This window comes from Chrysemys picta, chromosome 2 (genome assembly GCF_011386835.1).
Source record: "Chrysemys picta bellii isolate R12L10 chromosome 2, ASM1138683v2, whole genome shotgun sequence".
NCBI classification, from domain to species: domain Eukaryota; kingdom Metazoa; phylum Chordata; order Testudines; family Emydidae; genus Chrysemys; species Chrysemys picta.
In genome coordinates this window covers 107,162,605-107,185,031 of record NC_088792.1, presented here as the reverse complement: position 1 = coordinate 107,185,031, position 22,427 = coordinate 107,162,605, and the positions used below count along the sequence as shown (strand labels likewise).

The 22,427-nt window shown below is 45.1% G+C and overlaps 1 protein-coding gene and 1 long non-coding RNA gene across 4 annotated transcripts in view; both read left to right on the top strand.

Annotated features, from left to right (window-relative positions):
- DDC (dopa decarboxylase) overlaps positions 1-6,027 on the top strand; it is a 108,242-nt gene extending 102,215 nt beyond the window's left edge. For all 3 annotated transcript variants that reach the window (XM_042842491.2, XM_024099964.3, XM_042842495.2), the window contains one exon: positions 3,298-6,027. In XM_042842491.2, coding sequence (XP_042698425.2) covers positions 3,298-3,507 — 210 coding nt within the window. In that variant the 3' untranslated portion in view covers positions 3,508-6,027. The remainder of the gene's footprint in view (positions 1-3,297) is intronic.
- Positions 6,028-15,161: 9,134 nt separating this feature from the next.
- LOC135981431 (uncharacterized) lies at positions 15,162-21,412 on the top strand. Its single transcript, XR_010598447.1, has 2 exons — positions 15,162-15,573; positions 19,391-21,412. It is a non-coding gene; the product is annotated as an uncharacterized LOC135981431 (long non-coding RNA).
- The last annotated feature ends 1,015 nt before the right edge of the window (positions 21,413-22,427 follow it).

Here is a 22,427-nt window from a genome sequence, read left to right as displayed (position 1 = left end):
TGGAGGCAGCAAGGCCTTCAAGCCCTCCTCCTTTTTTGGATTTTATCACTTTTGCACAAATTTTTGTATGCAGCGCTGCCCACCCTTGTCTCTGTGGCTTTACTCACTTTCTGAATCATTCTTTCAAAATCAAGTTTTATGTTTATCAAATTCCCAGTAAAATCCCCTTTAAATCTAATGTACTTGCAGCTCTACTGTATTGCTTGTAATGGGGGATTGGGGTGATAGTGCAGCATACCTAGAAAGAAAACTTAATGCAATATCTAGAGATAGTGAAAAGGTTAATTTTTCCCCTTTTATTTGATTAAACTTTTTTCATTGTCTTGCTTAATTAAAACTCTTTAATCTGTGCATTTTTTCCTTTCACACTGTTGAAGAGATGCACTAATAATGCCTAGATATCATATGGTAGATCGCTCTCCAAAGGCCAAAGAAAAAATCTGGGGGCTAATGTGTCAATGGGTTAATTTTTGGTTCCCTTGTCATGACTGCAGATGAATATGAGAAAAGTTGGTCATTTCTCTGAGGGGCAGGAAGAACAATGTCTTATTAAAACTGACATGCTCGATCAGTGCTGGCTACTTGCCTCCCAAAGCTCTGGGAGGGGACTAGTCCTCACTAACTTCAATTTGATGTGACACCAGAGTGTCAAAGCAACCCCTAAGTGCTTCTGTGGGAATATAAGAGAAAAAAGATGTGCACAGCTATTTTTCCAGAGAGCAGTAACTTAACATGAGATAACGGAGACCTAAATGCTAATGCTGTGCTGTTGAACTACATGTTTAATATAGAGGGAAAGGATCATTGATTTTATGATGGATTATCATCCAGAACAAAGAGATGTATATTTCACTGTCACAATTGATGTGCCCAGGACAGAAAGCTCACCAACACAAAATTCAGTGTGTTGTTTGTTGTCATTGTGAACAGTAGTGAGAGCATAGTTCAAGTTTCATCATGGTTTTCTACAGAGATAAGGGCCAGGCGTCAGACTTCCCCAAAGTACAGGGTAAATTGCATACATTTTGATTTGGGACCATCTCTATTGTAACATGATCAAAAAGGGTGTGTGGAAGAAGATGTTTCCCACTTGTGACAGTAGGGAAACTCAATTACCTTCAGTATGTTTTTTTTTTTCCATAAGGGCAAGATTAGTTAGGCTTGCCACTGTGTATAGTACTGAAAGAGCAATAGCATGTGTTCTAAAGGAGAGGTTTTCAAAAGCACCTAAGGGAGTTAGGATCATAGGTCATATTGGGCTTGTGTTCCTAAATTTTTTAGGTACTATTGCAAATCTGCCCCTGAAAGCTTCATTTCTGAATTGCTTGATGCAGTGTTCTGACACTAGCAATCCATGCCTCCCGTGTAAACCTGTTTCACCTACAGTACTTACCGGGCAGTATGACAGAAGCAACTGAGGAGTTGCTGCATAACCTCAGATGTATCTGTGCAAAACAATTGTCAACACTTAAGGTCAACAAAGGCTACCCTGAAAAAGTACTCCAAAATGGTTCGCAAGGCTCAGGATGTAACTCCCAACCTGCTGGTATAAGAGTTAGGTACATTCCCCTAAAAGGGCGTAATAATAAAGACTTATAAAAGTGCATTTTGGGTCTTATCCTGCAGTGCTAATACAGTAAAAGCAGGACTGGGTCCCTTTGGATAGTTTGTGCAGGTTTTTTTAAAAGATTAATTTAAAACAATTTATTTTTCTTTGGAAAAATCTGTTTCAGTCCCAAACCTTAACTGATAAACATGGCCCTTTCAAATGTTTACCTGCGGGAATGACTAATACGACTCTAGCTGAGTCCAAGTGGAGGTTCAGGCCTCTCAAAAGCACTGCTTGGAACATTAGGAGTTGGAACTGGCACCACACTGGTCACTCTCAAAAATAAAATCCTACCACTCAGCAATGGAAAGTACAGAAGGCATTTCAAGGTGCCACTGCAATGGAAGGAAGCATAATCTAATGATTCATGCATGGGAGACTCCTTCTGTGACCTTCAGCAAGTCATTTTAACCTCTCTGCCCCAGTTTCCCCATCTATGGAAAAGGAATACAACCTACCTGACAGTGGGGAGAATTAATTTATTCATGTTTCTAAAAAACTCTAATGCCTGATAACTTAATCTGTATAATAAGATTCCAGCATTGTCATCTGTCTTTGTGTCACTCTGAAGCCTAGAATGTTTACAAAGTCATTTGACATGATGGAAACAGCTACAAGCATGGTTGAGGGCTTTCTGTTTAGAATATCACCAGGATAAATCATGACAGGAGTACATTGTCTCTTACTGTCCAACTTTTAAGTTCTCAGCCATTTTGACTTTACAAAATACAGCTGTGCAGTGTACAGCTACTGTAAAGTATGCAATGTAATGTATCTATGCTATGCCAAGAGTCCTAGACCATTGTGATGTCAAAGAAAACTCAGTCACCACCCTTCCTCTACAGCTAATTTGCATTTCATTGTGTGAAGACTACACAGATGGTGGATTACTTGGCCCAACTGCCACATCCATTCGACACAAAATACCCCAAACACACCTAGGCCCTCGCTGCAACATACCCCTTATCCACCACTCTCACAAATCATCATGAAATCATCAGCACCATGTACACACTCTCCTGCCTCCACTCATATTTCCTATAAAACCATGAACTTGGGTGGCAAAGCTGCAGGTCATCACTAATAGGTATTATATGGAGGAACAAGTTCTCTAACAATGCAGACTTTTTTTTAGCGTTTCTGCTACTATAAGCAAAATTCATTCCTTGACTTTAAGCCTGGCATGAATTTGGCTTAACCCTCTCACCCACCCCAGTCCTTTCTATCTTTCTATTCAAACATGTCTTCAATGGGAGTTGTACTTGAGTAAAAACTGAAGGATTTAGTTCACAAATATTAATATTTCATTGCAAAACTTTTTCCTAATGGTCTTTGATTAGCTCTTAAAATATTAGGCAGTTAAAATAATGAACATTTGTATATAAAGTTGCAGATATTGATGACCCCTGCTCCCGCAAAAGTTGTCTGGCATCAGAAATGCCCTAGACCACTGCTTCTCAACCATTTGGGGTCCATGATTCACAAAATGACTGAAGAATTATCCCATGACCCACTGTATTCCCACAAACTTTTGGTGGCAAAGGATTGATGAATTTGGGTCATGGGAAGAATTAATGGGTGCAGACTAGTGCTGGTATTATAGTTAGGTAGACAGTGCTGGTTGGTGGGACCAAGAGGTAACAAACCGGCATTTAAAGTTCATGTTTATTGGTTTACAATTATTTCAGGGCTCCAATGAACTGAATGAGGCCCTTCTTAAAAGCATAAATGATGCCAGGAAGATCCATCTGGTTCCATGTCACCTGAGAGAGAAGTTTGTGCTACGTTTTGCCATTTGTTCCCGCACAGTGGAGTCTGTCCATATCCAATTTGCCTGGAAGCACATCTCAAAGCTAGCAACTGACCTTCTGAAAGCACAGGACAAGCAGCAGCAGTGAGGAATGGGAGTGGGGTAAGGAGTGTTAATTGATTTTCTCCATGCTGCCGAGTTTTCTTTAGTGGGAGGGGGAATTATGAGGGGGGAAATATAGCTATTGATATTATATGGCCCAGCTACACTACCAAAATGACTGTCAGCAAATTATACCATGATTATGGCCCTGTAAAAATCAGGGCTGTAAGGAGTTCTATAAATGGTTTTAACACTGTTTGTTCCTGCCTATGTAGACAGGACCAAATTATCTTATTATAACACAGTTGGAACACTATCCGGGTCTATTTGTTATCATGGTAGTTTTGCAAGTGGCCCTTGAAGACATCTGCTTTCCTAGGTGGCAGAGCCAGTGGTAAGAAAGGAATTAGAGGAACTCTAATAGCTCCTAATGTAACAATTTTCTATATAGATTCCTCTACCTTCCCTTAAAAAGGGTTAGCTTTGGAGGCAAACATCCTCTTAAAATGCAATGTTCTACATATTGCTAATTCTATTTGCCTACATAGGTACAGTAACTCCTCACTTAATGTTGTAGTTATGGTCCTGAAAAATGCAACTTTAAGCGAAACGATGTTAAGCGAATCCAATTTCCCCATAAGAATTAATGTAAATGGGGGGGTTAGGTTCCAGGGAAATTTTTTTCACCAGACAAAAGACTAATTATATATACACACACACACATACACACACACACACACAGTATAAGTTTTAAACAAACAATTTAATACTGGTACACAGTGATGATGATTGTAAAGCTTGGTTGAGGTGGAGGAGTTAGAGGGTGGGATATTTTCCAGGGAATGCCTCACTGCTAAATGAACTAGCAATTGACTGAGCCCTCAAGGGTTAACTCTCACACTCTATGAGGCAGCAGGAAAGGAGGGAGGGCAGACAGAGACACACACCCTGTGTGTGAGAGGAAAAAATGCGCATTTCCCTGTTAAGTAGCTGACCCCAGGCTTAAGTACACTGCCCTGTTAATTAAATCAGCTTGCTGAGACCTCCTGAGAGACCACAGCTACTATGTAGAAGCTCCCTCCATAGTGTGTGTCCCCTCCCCCCCCCCACACTCTATGGAAGATGGGGTAAGCGGGGTGCAGGAGTAGGGGGAGACACCCTGACATTAGCCCTTCTCTTCGCCCCTCCCCCGGTACAGCAAGCAGGAGTATCTGGGCAGAGGGCAGGAGCAGAACATGGCAGTGAGGGGAGGTACACAGCTGAACTGCAGGCAGCTGCTGCATAGGGAACTTAGGGGAGTGGGGAGCTGATAGGGAGGGCTGCTGGGCCACCCTGGTTCCAACCACCCACCAGCTAGCTGCAACGGGGTGTTCTTCCTGCAAGCAGTGGTCAAAACAGGCGGCTGCCAAAGGACGTTAGAAGGGAGCATTTCACAACTTTAAACGAGCATGTTCCCTAATTGATCAGCAACTTAACATCGAAACACCGTTCACCTGGACGACTTTAAGTGAGGATTTACTATAATTCTATGGCCTATATCAGTGTAGTATCTGACTGCCTAACTGGTGCTGCAAGTAAGTAGGGAACTAGAAACACTTTTTAACTGAGGAATATGCACATTTTATTTGGATTTGACTTCAATAATAAAATGTTTATAGACCTGATGTCACTGGAATGTAGTGCTGGCCTTTTGGCAGGTAGAAGAACCAACTCAAAGCTTTAAATAGTGAAAACAATAGGTATTTAACTTTAAAGGGGTTTGTTCTCCTGACTACCTGAACAGGGCAAGAGAAGAATAGACTGTTTCCTCACTCCCACCCACCCTCCCCACACACCACCACTTCCCACAGTGTAATTCTTTGAACATTTAAGAATCCACTCCGCTTAGATGAAAAACTGACCTAAATCCAGAAACCACTGCTCAGTCCAACTAGCTGGATGGGGTGCTGGGAAGAAGCAGGAGTGGAGGAACCCACGCTGCTCCCCTGAGCTGAAGTATGCTCTATGTATCCTTACATCCCCTGTGCCCTGTCTGGGAAGGGAGAACAGGAGAATCTGCACAGCCTGATATCATTTGGCCCTTTCCCCAGGCACCCCATTCCCTGCTCTCTTTTTCTCCTTGGGGTACATATCCCCTCCACAACCTTCCTACTTCCTCCCAGTACCAGGATCTGCTGCCAATGATCCTACAGTGGTCATGCTTTAAATGTTTCTGTTGATTTGATAGACTTTACATTGAGAGACATTTCCTACAAATTGGTAGAAATGTTTTAAGTGTGAGTGATGTATTCTAATTAATTTACATTGAAATGATTTTCAAAAAATCATTAACTGTTAACATCTCAGAATATTGAACAGCAAAATTATTAAAGTACGAATTTACTTTATATAATTTCTACCATTTGAGTACATGTTTGTAATTTCCCAGACTGGACCATGAAAATAGTCTGGTCAGTTTTGTTCTCATATTCTCATGTACCAGCACAATGCTACTGTTCTGGGATTTCTAACATACCAAGTACATGTTTTATAACCAATGCTACTTTCTTTCATTAAAAGAAAAAAATTAAATCTTGAAAACAGATGTTAGGTTTACACATATTTAAAAACAGAAAAAGTAAAGATTATACTGGAGCCTAACTTATGTAAATCTATATCATACTTACAGCAATGTAAGTCTCAAAAATTCATTTGCTCTGAAGCCACATAAAATAACATTAATTACTATGGTCTCTTTGAGGCATTGTTCATCATATAAATTATTATTAATGATTAAAAGGGGATTGGGCTGTCTTTGAATTATATTTTATGTTGAATTAAAAAAAATCAGTCTACTCTATAGTGATACATCTTGAAATATTGTGTAAGGATTTCATCTGTAATTGTAATCTGTGCACTACCTGATACTTTTCATGAAATCACCAGATTCCCTCTGTATTTCTAAATTCTTTTCTGAGGAAATGATTTATTTGAAGAATAATCTGTAAACTATGTTGTGTGACATGATGCTATGTGGTCTTTAAAGCTGCTAATTTATGTGGTGTAATGTGTAACAAACCTCTTTGACATAATACCACTGTAATTGTGACTGTAAAATGTTGCTCCTGTTCCCACATTAGTCAAAGATGATTTATTGTTGCATCACTGTCCGTTTTTGTTCCATCCACGGTAACTGTGGAGTATGAAATATTACTTTCAGAAATGTAAACCATAATTATAATTCAAGGTCCATGTTGAAAATATGTGCCTACGATTCCGATAAACCCACAGAATAAAAGAAATGTGCAGTTCAAGCACTCCTTCGTTATGTTACCCTATAAAACTTAGGGTATGTCTTCACTTACCGGAGGGTCCGGCGGCAGGCAATCGATGTTCTGGGATCGATTTATTGTGTCTGGTTAAGACGCGATAAATCGATCCCGGATCGATCCCGGAAGTGCTCGCCGTCGACGCCGGTACTCCAGCTCGCCAAGAGGAGTACGGGGGAGCCTTCCTGCTGCGTCTGGACCCGCGGTAAGTTCGGACTAAGGTACTTCGAATTCAGCTACGTTATTAACGTAGCTGAATTTGCGTACCTTAGTCCAAAGTGGGGGCTTAGTGGGGACCAGGCCTTTGATATTGCAGGGGATGGGCCCCAGGACCACTGATCTTATTAAGACTCTTATTTAAAATATGAATTCCAGACTGCCATTTCTGGGGTAAACTAAAAGAATAAATGGATATCAAAGGAGCTAGAATTCCCTGGATCTGGATGTTAAAAAAAAAAACTGATTTCAAATGCAACAAAGAAAAGGAAGATGTGGTAAATAGTCTGAAAACCCAGGCAACATTCAGGCAGGTGACTGAGCCACTGTGCAAAACACTGCTCTTGGCTACTCTATTATAAATTCAGAGTAACTTCATTGAGTTCAAGTGAAATTATAAGGGTATATAAGCACAGAATGTGGTGCACTGTATATAGATGATCAACAGACTGAGTGAAGCTGAGGATTTTAGATGTCATATTGTTCCTCTTAAGTGTTTGCTTAAAAAAATACATTATTCTGGTCTCAAAACAAAGGAAGCTGCTTTGTCTTCTGGCTTCCTAGCCAATAAGTCTCCCATACTGAAATAATTTTTACAAACTTCACATTAGAAAACACTTGTGTCTGGTAACCAGAGAAGAATTACAGCTCCTCCACCAGATGGACCAATATTTTTGTGCAGTAAGTAGATAAACAGCTCTGTGCAGGACAAGACAAGTCAGATTATAATGTTGGGTAGGATAGGGTAAATCGGAGATAATTCCACAGAAATCAGTGGCGTTGCCTGGATTTACTACTGTAACTGAAATTAAAACCTGTCTCATAGTAACTGAATGGGAAATGCATAATAATGAGTTTTTACTAGACCGGGTCGGAACATTTCTGACAAAATTAAATTTCATTGAGAAACAAATACATTTTCACCAAAAAGTTGTTTCCATGCAGCTCTAATTCAAACACTAAGTAATCATTTTGAAAAAAGTATAGCCATTTTTATAACTGAAATATTCTAAATGTAGTAAAAATATTTTTTTTTAAATAATAAAAGATTTTGCTCCAATTGCTTTTTTTAAAACAAGGAATGAAAGGTCTGTAGATTTACAGTGCCCCTGACTTAGCAGCAAGCGGAAATCTGGGTTTCATATTTACTTGTTTCTAAATTCCAGAGGTGAGGTGACTTGTTATAATTCATAAGGAAATGGTGAAGGGTTTTTTTCCACACCTTCCTGTGCCCTATTTTGCCTTGGAAGGTAAAGGGTGGGTAGTTAAGGGAGGTATAATTGTTGCCTTGAAGTGTTGACTTTACTTTATTGGAAAAAAAATCGGCCATGTAATCAATTCAAGAACAAAAGCATCATTTGTGAAAACTAGGTGATTAGAAGAAACACCATAACCCTGGTGTTCCTCTTATGCAGCTATAAAATCTATTCGTGGGTGAAATGGCTTCTGGAAACCAATGTTAGGTCAATGCGTGAACCCAGATCCATTGTGCCTTTTGTTCACAAGCTGACACAATCTGTGGTGATTCATGTTGTTTAACATTGATGATGACTATGAAGCCTAGTAAGAGCACTTTAGCAGAATATCCAAATTCCACAGGATATAATGTAGTTGCTAGATGAGGGGAAAAATAAAATTAATCAGGCAATTTTGAATAACTTTGCAGATTTTTCTTAGCTAGTACAATATGTACATTCTTACTGTGATAGTAGATTAAAATATATTTAATTACTGATTATAATATATTCTAAGACACTGATTATTGCTAATATGTAATACATTTGTCTGCATTAAAATTATTACAGTTCTACTGTTTCCCTCTTGCCTTCTAGTACTGGATTCTGTTCATCAGTTATTTTTCTTTGTTGTAAACTGCAAAGGTACCATATTCTGTGAGTGCTATCAATATTACTCTTCCCCCCCCATCCCACCAGTTTGTCTTCTATAACTGTGTTCTAAACCAGCTAGACACCCTTACACTTGAAATGCTCAAGGACAGAAGCTAAAACATACAAGTGAGAACAAAAAAGTTGAAAAATTGAAGGTAAGGGGGGGAAAATCTCACTAGAATAACATAAATGATGGTTAGTGCCTAACTTGAATACCTGGAGTCGCTTGACTTTGGCTGGAAAATGTTTAGATTCTCTGTGTCTTTTTGTTGTATGTTGTGTGGATAGAAAGCCTCTTTTACTTGAAATCTGTATCCAAAGCCTGTTAACCAAACATTAATAAACAAAAATGAAGCCATTGTATTGTCTACTTTTGTTATTCTCCAGCCTTCTCCATTTTATGTATACCCAGGGCCAGCTCCAGGCACCAGCCTAGCAAGCTGGTGCTTGGGGCGGCACATGGAAGGGTGTGGCACATCCGGCTCTTCCGTGGCATTTTGGCAGCGGGTCCCTCACTCCCTCTCGGCGGGAAGGACCTGCCGCCGAATTGCTGCCGCAGAAGCGACGGCAGTAGAGTCGTGGCGGAAGTGCTGCAGACCGCAATCGCAGCTTTTTGTTTGTTTGTTTGTTTTTTGGCTGCTTGGGGCGGCAAAAGCCCTGGAGCCAGTCCTGTGTATACCATCAAAAGTTTAAGAGTTTCCAACTTCCTTAAGCAGCAGCAGCTCTACTGAAGTCAATACACCTATTTTCAGCAGCAATGAATTTGACTCCATATTTTCTTTAGAGGTGTAAACTTGCAGATCGTAGTTCCCATAGGAACCGCTCTCTTTTCTCAGACCATTCTGAAAAATCCTGACAATAAACAGGCTTTTCATGAATTTGCATCCATCTCCGGGCATAGGTGTAGTTACCATTTTGAAAAATGTACAGCCACATGTTGATCTTCTCTTAGTGATTCCTATAATTCTGTAAACTAGAGATGGCATTATACCCAGTAGGCCAAATTCTGGACCAAGCAGCAACTGCAGTGAAATCAGCTGAGTGTAACTGAGGGGGAAATCTGAAGGTAGTGGAGTTACAAGATGTAAACAGCAGCAAAATTTGGCCCACTATCACTAAAACAGAGTAGAAATATTACGTCACCCACCTTGTCTCTCTAATATCCTGGGACCGACACAGCTACAACTACACTGCATAAAATAGCATAGGACAGTTGAATATGCTGTAGATCAGAGGTTCCCTACCAGTGGTACATGTGAAAAAGCAACCTCTCCAGGTTCTGCTCACACACAGCCATTAGCATGTAAAATCACTCCCAGCAAAGTTACAAGAACGCTTTCCCAGCCACTCATGAACTACATACAGGGTGACACAAGCAACTTCTTAGTCCTAGCCTTGCACCCTGAGAAATATGTGTCTTGTACTGTACAGCATACTCCTCAACAATGCAAGCTCATTAATAGTCTGTTCTTTCATCAAAGGAAATGATTATGCACCAACCTTTGTTAACCTGAGTAGCAAGTACCCAAACACTCGAAGCAAAATGCATTGGTTTAGATAAAACAATAAAACAAGTTTATTAACTAGAGAAAGATAGATGTTAAGTGATGAGTGATCAGTAAGGCTAGGATTTAATCACGGGTATTTTTAGTAAAAGTCATGGACAGGTAATGTGCAATAAACAAAAATTGACCTGTCCATGACTTTTACTAAAAATACCCATGACTAAATCTTAGGCGGGCATGGGGGGGCCACTGCTGGGGGGGAGCATCCGGAGGGGCCGCTGCTGGGGTGCGGAGGGGGAAGTGATCAGGGCCAGTGCCACCAGCTGCCGGGGGCAGGCCCGGGGCCAGCGCCACCAGCTGCTGTGGGCCGCAGACCACAGCTGCTCCGGCCAGCCACCTGGGGACCACTGCCAGGGCCAGCGGACCACGGCTGCTCCTGCATGCTGCCCAGGGACCACTGCCTAGGGCCACAGACTGCAGGTGCTCCGGCCACCCCAGGACCGCTGCCAGGGGCTGCCCGAGCAGCAGCTGGTGTGGCTGTCTCCAGGGCCGCTCCAGCACCTGGTCACTGCAGAAGTCTTAGAGGTCGTGGAAAGTCATGGAATCTGTGACTTCCGTAACCTCCATGACAGACACGGAGCCCTACTGATAAGGCATAAAAGTCAGAATTGGTTACTAACGAAATAAACAGCTAAAACCACAATCTAATTCCTAAACTTTACCAAGCTAAGTAAGATTTGAAGCAAACCTCTTTTTCACGCTACCAGATGCTTAATTTACAGGCTGGATTTCCTTTCAGCCTGGGACCACTTCCCTTAGTTCACAATGTCCTTCAAGTATTCACTGATGTTATGAGCAGAGATATGTAATGTGAAGAGGAGAGGGGTCTGTTGAACGGATGTGTCCAGCCTAGAGTGTACCCGGGGAGCTGTCACAGCAGAAAACAAGTTTTCCTATCTTGCAAAACTGAGATTCTGAGAATTAGCCCATTCTGCATTAGGATGAAAGTGGGACCTTTTGAAGCTTTTCACAAAAACTCAAAACTCCCACTGCCAATAACTAGTTATGGGGATGTGTGAGACCTGGGTTCAAGTCCCTGGTCTGATTCAGGCAGACTAGAGATCTGGACCACTCAGCTATTTTGGAGTGAGACTTTCTCTCTCTCTTTGGTTATGCCAGAAATTCCAACCTGGATCTGAGAAACCTTTCCCAATGAAAGTTTTGCCAACACCAGTATATTCCAATTAAATGTTTTGGCTTTGACATGTCAGCATTTTCTGAGGGGAAAAAAACATTTTGTCTAAGAATTCCCAACCAACTCTTAACCTCACATCCTCTAACCCACCCGCCCAGACTCCCCCAGCCAAACTGCCTTCACTTCTAATTTTTCCCAGGCACCTGTCCACCAGCCAAATTCAAAACTTTTTTTTAAACTATGAGTCCGTAAATACTTACTATTAAATCTTAAATCTATTTAAGCCTAAAATGTGCACAAAAAGGAGAAATTTGTAAGAAGGTGGTATGTGAACCAATAAAGTTTGGGAACTGCTGCTGTCAACAGAGTCCAGTTAGGGTTGCAAGGCATCTGTTTTTTGACCGGAAAGCCTGTTGAAAAGGGACCCTGGTGACTCTGGTCAGAACTGCTGACCAGGCCGCTAAAAGTCCTGTTGACGGCGCAACAGGGCTAAGGCAGGCTCCCTGCCTGCCCTGGCTCCACACGTTCGCCGGAAGCAGCCAGCATGTCTAGCTCCTAGGTGCAGGGGTGGCTGCAGGGGCTCAATGTGCTGCCCCCACCAAGAGCACTGGCTCCGCAGCTCCCATTGGCTGGGAATCGTGGCCAATGGGAGCTGCACGGGCGGCGCCTGAGGGCGCAGGCAGCACACAGAGCTCCCTGGCCCTTCTGCCTAGGGGCTGCAGGGAAATGCTGGCTGCTTCCAGGACCCGCCTGCGGTAAGTGCCACCCAACCAGAGCCCACACCCCAAACCCCCTCCTGTGCCCGAGCCCTGAGCCCCCTCATGCACCTAAACTCCCTCCCGGAGCCCACATCCCCAGCTGGAGCCCTCACCCCTTCCCGTATCCCAAACCCTTGCACCATCCTGGTGAAAGTGAGGGTGGGGGGAGAGCGAGCAATGGAGGGAGGGGGGATGGAGTGAGCGGGAGGCGGGGCCTCGGGGCAGGGAAGGGTAGTGGGGGGGTGGAGCAGGGGGCAAGTCAAGGGTGTTCAGTTTTGTGTGATTAGAAAATTGGCAACCCTAGCTCCAGTAAATATTTTCAAACCAGCTGGAGCCCCAGTACCTCAGCCCCATGGCACATGCTGGGGCTCAGGGCTTCAGCCCGTGGGAGGCATCGGGGCTAAAGCCATGATCCTTGTTGCTCCCTTCCACCTGCAGGACAAAAGCCCGGAGCCCCGAATGGGGGAGTGAGGCCTCTGGGAAATAATCACTGAGAATTTAAGCCCTGGCTGCTCAGGATAGTAATGATGGCATAATAAGCTCAATGAATAACAAAACCCCACCAATCATTGTAGAAAATTTTGCCTGCAGAAAATTAAATACTGCGGTGCACCCCACATGAGTGACTTAAATGACTGCATTTATTAAATTGAAGGCAAAAGTAATTGTGGACAGAACATTGCACCCATGAAAATGCTATCTGAAAACTTTGGCCAAAATGAATGTGTACAGGAATATTACAGTTTACACAAGGGAAGTGAACAGTTAAGGCTGTGACAGGTTGGATCACAGAAACCCCCCTGGGAGCTGCCAACTGATGTGCCAAGACTACCTCTGCTCCTGTTTTCCCTGCCAGTTCAGGACTCCAGCACCCTGTCTTGCTGAGCCAGACACTCCCGTCTGCTCCAACACAGACCCAGGGTCTGAATTACTTGCCCCAAAGCTGCAAGTTTACCTGAAAACAGCTCACAGTAGTGTGCTTGTCTTTAGCATTCAGATGCCCAACTCCCAATGGGGTCTAAACCCAAATAAATCTGCTTTACCCTGTATAAAGCTTATACAGGGTAAACTCATAAATTGTTTGCCCTCTATAACACTGATAGAGAGATATGCACAGTTGTTTGCTCCCCCAGGTATTAATACATACTCTGAGTTAATAAGTAAAAAGTGATTTTATTAAATACAGAAAGTGGGATTTAAGTGGTTCCAAGTAGTAACAGACAGAACAAGGTAAGTCACCAACCAAAATAAAATAAAATGTGCAAATCTATGTCTAATCAAACTGAATACAGATAATCTCACCCTCAGAGATGCTTCAGTACGTTTTTTCTCAGACTGGACACCTTCCAGGCCTAGGCACAATTCTTTCCCCTGGAGCTCTTGTTCCCGCTCAGGTGATAGCTAGGGGATTCTTCATGATGGCTCCTCTCCTCCTCTCTGTTCTGTCCCACCCCTTTATATATCTTTTGCATAAGGCAGGAACCCTTTGTCCCTCTGGGTTTCCACCCCCCGTCACTGGAAAAGGACCAGGTTAAAGATGGATTCCAGTTCAGGTGACATGATCACATGTCACTGCAAGACTTCATTACCCACTTGCCAGCACACAGGTATACAGGAAGACTCATGGGTAAAACACAGCCATCTGCAGACAATAGTCCTAGTTAATGGGAGTCATCAAGATTCCAAACCACCATTAATGGCCCACATTTTGCATAATTACAATAGGCCCTCAGAGTTATATTTTATATTTCTAGTTTTAGATACAAGAGTGGTACATTTATACAAATAGGATGATCACACTAAGTAGATTATAAGCTTTGTAATGATACCTTACAAGAGACCTTTTGCATGAAGCATATGCCAGTTACATTATATTCACTTAAATTTAAATATTCTCACATTTCATAAAAGCTTTTAAGGGGGAGGGATAGCTCAGTGGTTTGAGCATTGACCTGCTAAACCCAGCGTTTTGAGTTCAATTCTTGAAGGGACCACTTAGGGATCTGGGGCAAAATCAGTACTTGGTCCTGCTACTAAAGGCAGGGGGCTGGACTTGATGACCTTTCAGGGTCCCTTCCAGCTCTATGAGATAGGTATATTTCCATATATTCTATTATAAATAGAATGTGTAATGAAATATTTTATTTTTGTACATTTATTTATATGAACTGTGAGGCCACTTGGATATTTATTTACATTCCCATAACTGTTCCCTTATGTGTTTGGCTTTTGTCTTAATATAAGCTGAGTCACAAAGCAGAATTATTAAAATATATGCTCGCTCTCAGCCCTTTACATTAGCCCTGAGTCTGGAAGCTGAGCCACGTGGAAAAACTTGCAGGATCAGCGAATGTGTCTTCTACAAGGATGATCTCTTTGTTGCCTGACATAAGAAGACTATTGTTGACGTCGCTAGGCCTCACCCTAGGTAACTCGGGAGGGTGGAAGGCCACTGAGTGTCAATGAAGCCTTCCTGCACTAGGCCTAAGTGAACCAAACTCTATCCTTCCATGTTTAAACTCTAATCAACCTCAAAAGCCAGGTGCAATTGGAATATGTAAGCAACCAGTTATCTGTGTGCAACCCCCTGCTCAAGCAGTAATAATGAGGCCTGCATGTTTCTGGCTGAAGGGAAAAAGGACAAGATAACGGTTTAAAGAAGTTACTAACAAGCTAGGCTTATAGCTGCCAAGAATGACTTAACTATTACCAGGGACGGGAGGGGCAGAGGGAGGAATTGGAGGGGAGAAAGGGAGGGCTAGAGGGGAAAGGGGGGGGGTGAGGCTTAACTGCAAAATGTATAAAAGAAGAAAAACTGTTCCTGTTAATGTGCTTGATTTGAGACTTGTCTGTCTCCTTGCACCGCTTTGGGATCCCAAATAAACTTTGTTTGCTTCTCCCCCTGGTGTGTTTATTGACGCGAAGCACACCGGGCAACGAACCCGCTGTTGCTTTGCCTCGGGCACTCTGTGCTGGCAACAGTTTTGGCGCCCAACGTGGGGCTCGAGGCTGAAATTTAGCCTTGCCCGGACCCCTCTCGGAGGTCGACAGATTGTGGTGACGACCGACGCCCAGCGCGCACCGGTGACTTTACCGGGGGCCTCGGCGAAGACATGGTTTGGTCGACCCCAGAGGGCACAACGGTGCAATGCGCTCGAGTAGTGGAGAAGCAGCTGCGGGCGACGGTGGGGAACCGGTCCCATGGATAGGGCGACGGTGCAGAACCGGACCCTTGGATAAGGTAGGAACAGTCCAGTGGGGACTTTATCTGTCTTGACCTGGGGACGCCCAGTGTCTACCTGTTATGACCTGGGGACGCCCAGTGTCTCCCTATGGGGCAGGGACAGAGTATGGCAGACAGGGCAAGGTGTACACCCTTGGAATGCATTCTGGTGAATTGGAAAGTGTTTGGCGCAAATCCAATAACTAAAAGTAAACTGAAAAGGTTCTGTACAGTAGACTGGCCTCAATATCAGCTAGAGGACCAGGAAAGGTGGCCACCGGAAGGATCACTTAATTATAACACGATCCTTCAATTACTTCTGTTTTGTCAGCAAACGGGTAAATGGAATGAACATATGTATGTACAGTTGTTTATGTTGCTAAGAGATAGGTTAGATATTTTGCAAAAGTGTAATTTGACTCCGACAGGTTCGGTAGTAGCTACTGTTAGTCCCCAGAACCCCCCCACAGCTGTAATGGCAGGTCCGGTGTCCCCTTCGGCTATCACACCCCCACCATATAAAGACAAGGTGTCTCAGGTCCCAGAGATTGCCCCCTCGGTGGAATTTTATCCGTTGATCACTGAGACCATGGTGTCCAGACATGGCTCAGATAGGAATCAGGCCACTACTATGCAGGTTTACACCCATGTGCCTTTTAACCCGGTGGACCTAGCAGCCTTTAAGGCACAGGCAGGGGAATTCTCTACGAACCCAAGCAAGTTTATCTCGGTCTTTGAAGGGTGCCTGGCTAGCTGTAACCCTGACTGGGATGATTGTAATGTCCTTATGCGGACCCTGCTGTCTGAGGTGGAGCATAATCAGGTTGTGTCTTAAGAAAAGGAAAAGAGGCAAGCGAAAATGATGGTCACAGCAGTACAGGCCGGTGGCAGGGGAAAATTCCAGGAAGGTGGAAGGGGCCGGGGAATAAGAGGACGTGGGCGCCCTGGCTCACAGGAAAGGTGTCTGGGTCGCAACCAGTGTGCCATATGCCAGAAGGAGGGACATTGGAAAAATGAGTGCCCCGAAAGGGAAGCTACCCCTATAATGACAGCGAAGGATCAAGAATAGGGGTGTCAGGGAAGATGGACTATCCTGCCCCTGGAACTCCAAGTAAAAATGCGGGTGGGAGATTCGGACATAGACTTTTTAATAGACTCTGGGGCTGCACGAACCGCCGTAAACCAACCCCTGCAGCTGCCTGTGTCAGAGTCCCTCACTGTGGTGGGTGCCACAGGGAAAGGAACCAAGTGCCCAGTATATGCCCCAGCGGAATGTGCTTTGGGAAACAGAACTCTATCTCACAAACTGGTTTACCTCCCTGATTGTCCAACGCTTGTACTAGGATGGGACCTGCTTTGTCGCTTAGGAGCCACCCTGCATTTCACCCAAGATGAAATAACCCTCACCTTACCCCCAGAGAATGCCTGGATAATGACCCTTGCAATTGAGCCCTCAGCCATGCAAGCCCCAGAGTGGAGCAAGTGGGAAGACAAAAGGAGGGTTAAAAAGCAGCTTTGCTAGACAGTGTGGGCCCAGGGATTTAAAAATTCCCCCACTCTGTTTGGCCAGGCCCTGGCCAGAGACTTGGAGGAGTGGGACAATGAGGACAGGGTCCTCCTCCTGCAATATGTGGATGACTTGTTAATTGCCGCTGTGGGTCTCATCCCTTGCCTTAAAGCCACTGTGAGCCTCGTGAACTTTGTTGGACTCCTCAAAAGTGGGTGTGCTCGTCCTGGTTTGTTGCTCCAAAGCTCTGTATAGAAGTTATTTTACTGGAAGGGTGTATAATGGCAATTAGGGTGACCAGATGTCCCGATTTTATCGGGACTGTCCCGATATTGGCTTGTTTGTCCCGCGTCCCGACCGATGTGCGGTCGGGACACTGGACAAACAAGCAATTTTGACGTCCTGGAGGGACTCTCGCCCCCTAGGCTCACTTAGGGTCACCAGGGCAAGCCGCTTGGCTTCACCGCCGCCTTCAGGGCCCGGGGCCGGGAGTGCAGTGCGGAGGCTGCTCCAGCCCTGCAGCCCGCGGGGCAGTGCGGTGGGTCGGAGGCGGACACGCTCCTGCCGGGAGGGGCCGGGCCCGGCTACCTGGTTCGCCCCCTGCCCAGGTCCCCGAGCTCCCCGCGGCTGGAGAGGGGCTGTCCGGGGCTGCGGGGGCGAGTGTCCCAGCCCTGGCGGGGTGGAGCGGAGCAGCCCCTGCTGCGGGCCGGGGCGACGGAGCCCGGGAACGGCTGGGCAGGGAGCTGCAGGAAGGGCCCGGAGCGCGGCTCGGCTGGGGGGTGCTCCGGCCGTTTTTTTTTTTTTTTTCCCTCTCCGCCGCCGGCTTTTTTCTTCTCTGCCCCCCTCCCCCGCGGCCTTCCCCCCCCCCGTCCCGCCCCCCGTCCCGATATTTAATCTGTGGCATCTGGTCACCCTAATGGCAATGTGTATGTGTTCATTGTTGGGGAAAGGTGTATAAGTGAAGAGTGGAAGTTTCCTTTGTAAGTTAAAAGAAGCCAAGAAGGAGAGCAGGAAAAAGAACAGAACGAGTTAACTGAGGGAAAAAATATAGCTAGCAAGCTCAGTCCAAAGATAAGATGCTGGCACCATCCAAGGACACTACCCAGAGCTAAGACTTGGCTGACAGCCAAGAAAAGGGGGGGCCTGAATGTGCCCAAGCAACTATGAGATCTGCAAAACACTGTCAGGCATTAATGAAATGTGTTAGGTTTCTTTTCTCACAGAAAAAAGACGTGCTAACCAAAGATCCTAGCAGCCCTGCCACTCATTGAAACAAGGAGACCGAGTCTACGTAAGGTCCATCAACGAAAAACTGCTTTGGCTCCACACTGGAAAGGCCCTTTCCAAGTCCTGTTAACCACCAACACCGCTGTGAAGTACCAAGGACTGCCCATCTGGACCCAGGCTTCTCACTGTAAAAAGACCCCTCCACCTCGGGAGGACTCTCCGACTGATGATAAGCCTATTTAAAGACAGGGTGATGTGCTAGTAACCTCTCCCCTGTATGATGCTGAACCACACTGTTTCAGGAAAAGAGAAGAAGGAACACTTGCTTCATTGAAACCACAAAGTCCAGGAATTCCTGACTACAAAAGACATTAAGAACTGACCCTGGTGAAGAAACAAAGAATTATACGCTGGCAGGGAGGCTCTTAGACCCCTGGCCTCCCAGGTACGGGCTGAATGTCTAGTCTGCCAAAAGAACAACCCTCGACCAGGAGTGTCAGTGCCACCAGCCACTCTGGAACCTACCCCAGGCCCAGGGCTGGTTTGGCAAATAGACTTTACTGAGTTCCCCCAGACCCAAGGATTCAAATACCTTTTCATCTTGGTGGATCGATTCAGCGGATGGCCTGAAGCCTTCCCACGCCATAACAACACTGCCAAGACGGTGGCTCTGAAATTTGTCAAGGAGATCATTCCCCGCTTCGGACTCCCCCAGTGGATGGAATCTGACAACGGAACACACTTCACATCCCAAGTTGTTCAAAAGATATCGGATGCCCTGCAAATCCCCTGGAAGCTCCACACTCCATGGCGACTGCAGGCCAGTGGAGTAGTGGAACGCACAAATCAGACACTTAAGCGGCACCTCTCAAAGGTGTGACAAGAGGCTTCCCTTAAGTGGCCTGATGCCTTACCCCTTGTTTTGCTCCACATGCGCGCTCTCCCAAAGGGCAGGTTAGGGCTCAGTCCCTTCGAGATTATGTTTGGAAGGGCATGGCCTATGAACGGTACACCGGTTCTGGCAGGGAAGTGGGAAATGGGGTGTGGCTTTTTATCTCAGTACATGTGCTCTCTGTCTGCTGTTCTCTGTTCTCTCCACAGGTATACCAGAGATTTGCAGCCTCTCCTGCTGGATGCCCCTGTCCATTCCTTGCAGCCAGGCGATTCCGTTCTCGTTTGGACCTGGAAGGACAAGCCTCTCCAAGAGAAGTGGAAGGGACCCCACACCGTCCTGCTGGTCTCCCACACAGCAGCAAAGGTCAAGGGACACAAGAACTGGATTCAATCACTCCTGTCTGAAGGCAGTGCCCGCTCCTGAACGGTGGACCGTCCAGCCTACGGAAAAAGACTACCAGCGACGACCTGAGACTTAAACTGTTATTCAAAAGACAATAAGGCCTGCTGGGAATGCCCTGTGGTCTCTTTGGACAGTCGCAGCGCACTCCCCGTGAAAACTCTAAGCGTTGGTTGTGTTTACTCTCACAGGGCCGGCCTAACCTGGTGGCCTGGTCCTTTTGTTTTTAATCTGCCTACTATTGGTAATTGATATTTTGTGGGTATTTGAGGAATTGTAATTGTTAGGCCCTAGGGTCACCTGCCCAGCATGAGTTCAGGTCCAGGGTCTGCCACAGTGGTACTCTTTGCCATAGGGACACTCCTTTCGTTACCTCCTGTTTCCCCCAGGCACATGTGGGATGGAAAGGGATCCCTACTAACTTGGAAACAAAAACACATATGAGTCCTTGAAGGTTTGCTTTGCCCAAGAGTTTAACCTCTCTAACTGCTGAGTATGCTCCCAAATCCTGCACCACGCAGCAGGGTTACCCTGGAGGGTGGTCCCCCAAAATTGGTCAGATATCTGTTGGGGATGGTTCAGTAGGGGAAGAAATACCTCGGGTACCCCCTTGTGACAAAACTGTACCATTAAATCCCAGTATGCATTAAGGGACAACCCCTGGCCGCCCCAGGCAGCGTAAATCTTTGTATGCCACCTCAGAGCCCATTAAGGAAGGAGACAGGTTGGGTATGATCCTCCTCCCATCCTATGGGGTGGAACGGCTAACCCAATTTTATCATAGGCTCTCTGTGTTTCTCACCACATTCGCCAATGAAACCTTGGCCATAGAGAAGAGCCTTAACTCAGAGCTATACCAGCTCCGGTTGCTGTCCCTGCAAAACAGACAGGCCTTAGATTATGTTTTAGCCTCCAGGGCGGGGTGTGTGCCCTTATTGGGAATGAATGTTGTACTTATGTCCCAGAAAACTCACAGGACATTAACAAGCACGTCCTGTCGGCCAAACAGGCTTTCAAGCAGTGGAAGGCCCAGGAAAGGAAACCCACAGTTTTCGATTCCCTTTGAAGTTGGTTGCCCAACCTAGGAGGACTGGGGGGTGGCCTTGTGCGTCTCCTCCTCACTGGTGTGGTACTGTGCCTGGTCACCCTCCTCCTAATTGCTTGTTTTAAAATGCTCCTCCGTAAGCTTTGTGCCACCCCCCGTTCCTCAAAAATCCCGGCATACCCTCTCATTGAAAACCCCAGCTTCATAGCACTTAATCATATCTTGTCCACAGAATATGAGAAAACTCAGCCAAAAGCTTGTTGAGTATTCTCAAAGGAGGAAGTTGTTGACGTCGCTAGGCCTCACCCTAGGTAACTCGGGAGGGTGGAAGGCCACTGAGTGTCAATGAAGCCTTCCTGCAATAGGCCTAAGTGAACCAAACTCTATCCTTCCATGTTTAAACTCTAATCAACCTCAAAAGCCAGGTGCAATTGGAATATGTAAGCAACCAGTTATCTGTGTGCAACCCCCTGCTCAAGCAGTAATAATGAGGCCTGCATGTTTCTGGCTGAAGGGAAAAAGGACAAGATAACGGTTTAAAGAAGTTACTAACAAGCTAGGCTTATAGCTGCCAAGAATGACTTAACTATTACCAGGGACGGGAGGGGCAGAGGGAGGAATGGGGGGGGAGAAAGGGAGGGCTAGAGGGGAAAGGGGGGGGGGGTGAGGCTTAACTGCAAAATGTATAAAAGAAGAAAAACTGTTCCTGTTAATGTGCCTGTTTTGAGACTTGCCTGTCTCCTTGCACCACTTTGGGATCCCAAATAAACGTTGTTTGCTTCTCCCCCTGGTGTGTTTATTGACGCAAAGCACACCGGGCAACGAAACCGTTGTTGCTTTGCCTCAGGCACTCTGTGCTGGCAACACTATCTTCTCAAATAAAGTGGCAGGATTGGTTGCAAATAGGTCTGCCAAGCAATTTAAAAAATTGTGATTAATTGTGTGATTAATTGTACTGTTAATAACAGAATACCATTTATTTAAATATTTCTGCACGTTTTCTACATTTTCAAATATATTGATTTCAATTACAACACAGTGTACAGATGGAGCATAACTTTAATACAGTGGTGGTCTAGTTTTAACAACAGATTTCAAAGCCCCTCTTAAGAAATGTGCATCCTGGCCACATTATTGGCACAAGTAGGTCAAAGTGGGTAAGATCTGAGGGGAGCCCTTCTTAATGTAGAGAAAGCTTATGTGACACATCTTAAAAACACACACAAAGGCAGCATTGCCCATTCTTGCCATTTCATTGTGAGTCTTAAAATATTTAAGTATCAGGGGGGTAGCCGTGTTAGTCTGTATCTACAAAAACAACAAGGAGTCTGGTGGCACCTTAAAGACTAACAGATTTATTTGGGCATAAGCTTTCGTGAGTAAAAACCTCACTTCTTCGGATGCATAGAGAAGTGAGGTTTTTACTCACGAAAGCTTATGCCCAAATAAATCTGTTAGTCTTTAAGGTGCCACCAGACTCCTTGTTGTTTTTTTAAAATATTTAGGTGCAGCTTCATAAAGGGATTTCAGTTCCTAACTTCCATGGGAGGTTAGGAACTGAAATCCCTTTGTGGATCTGGGTTTGTGGGTTTTCTTGATGTCCCTGCACCTCATGGTTGTGAAGCGTGAAAAGGTGACCTGAGTTAAACAGTAAAGATTCAAAAACTCAGACGGCAAAGAATCCATTTTTAAATAATGATTTTCTAACCCCATTGCACCATGGGGGGGTAGGGGGGGGCGGACCCTTCTTGATTTTTAAACCCTTGGCTGTTAGCAGTAGGGGGATGGGGACACAGCGC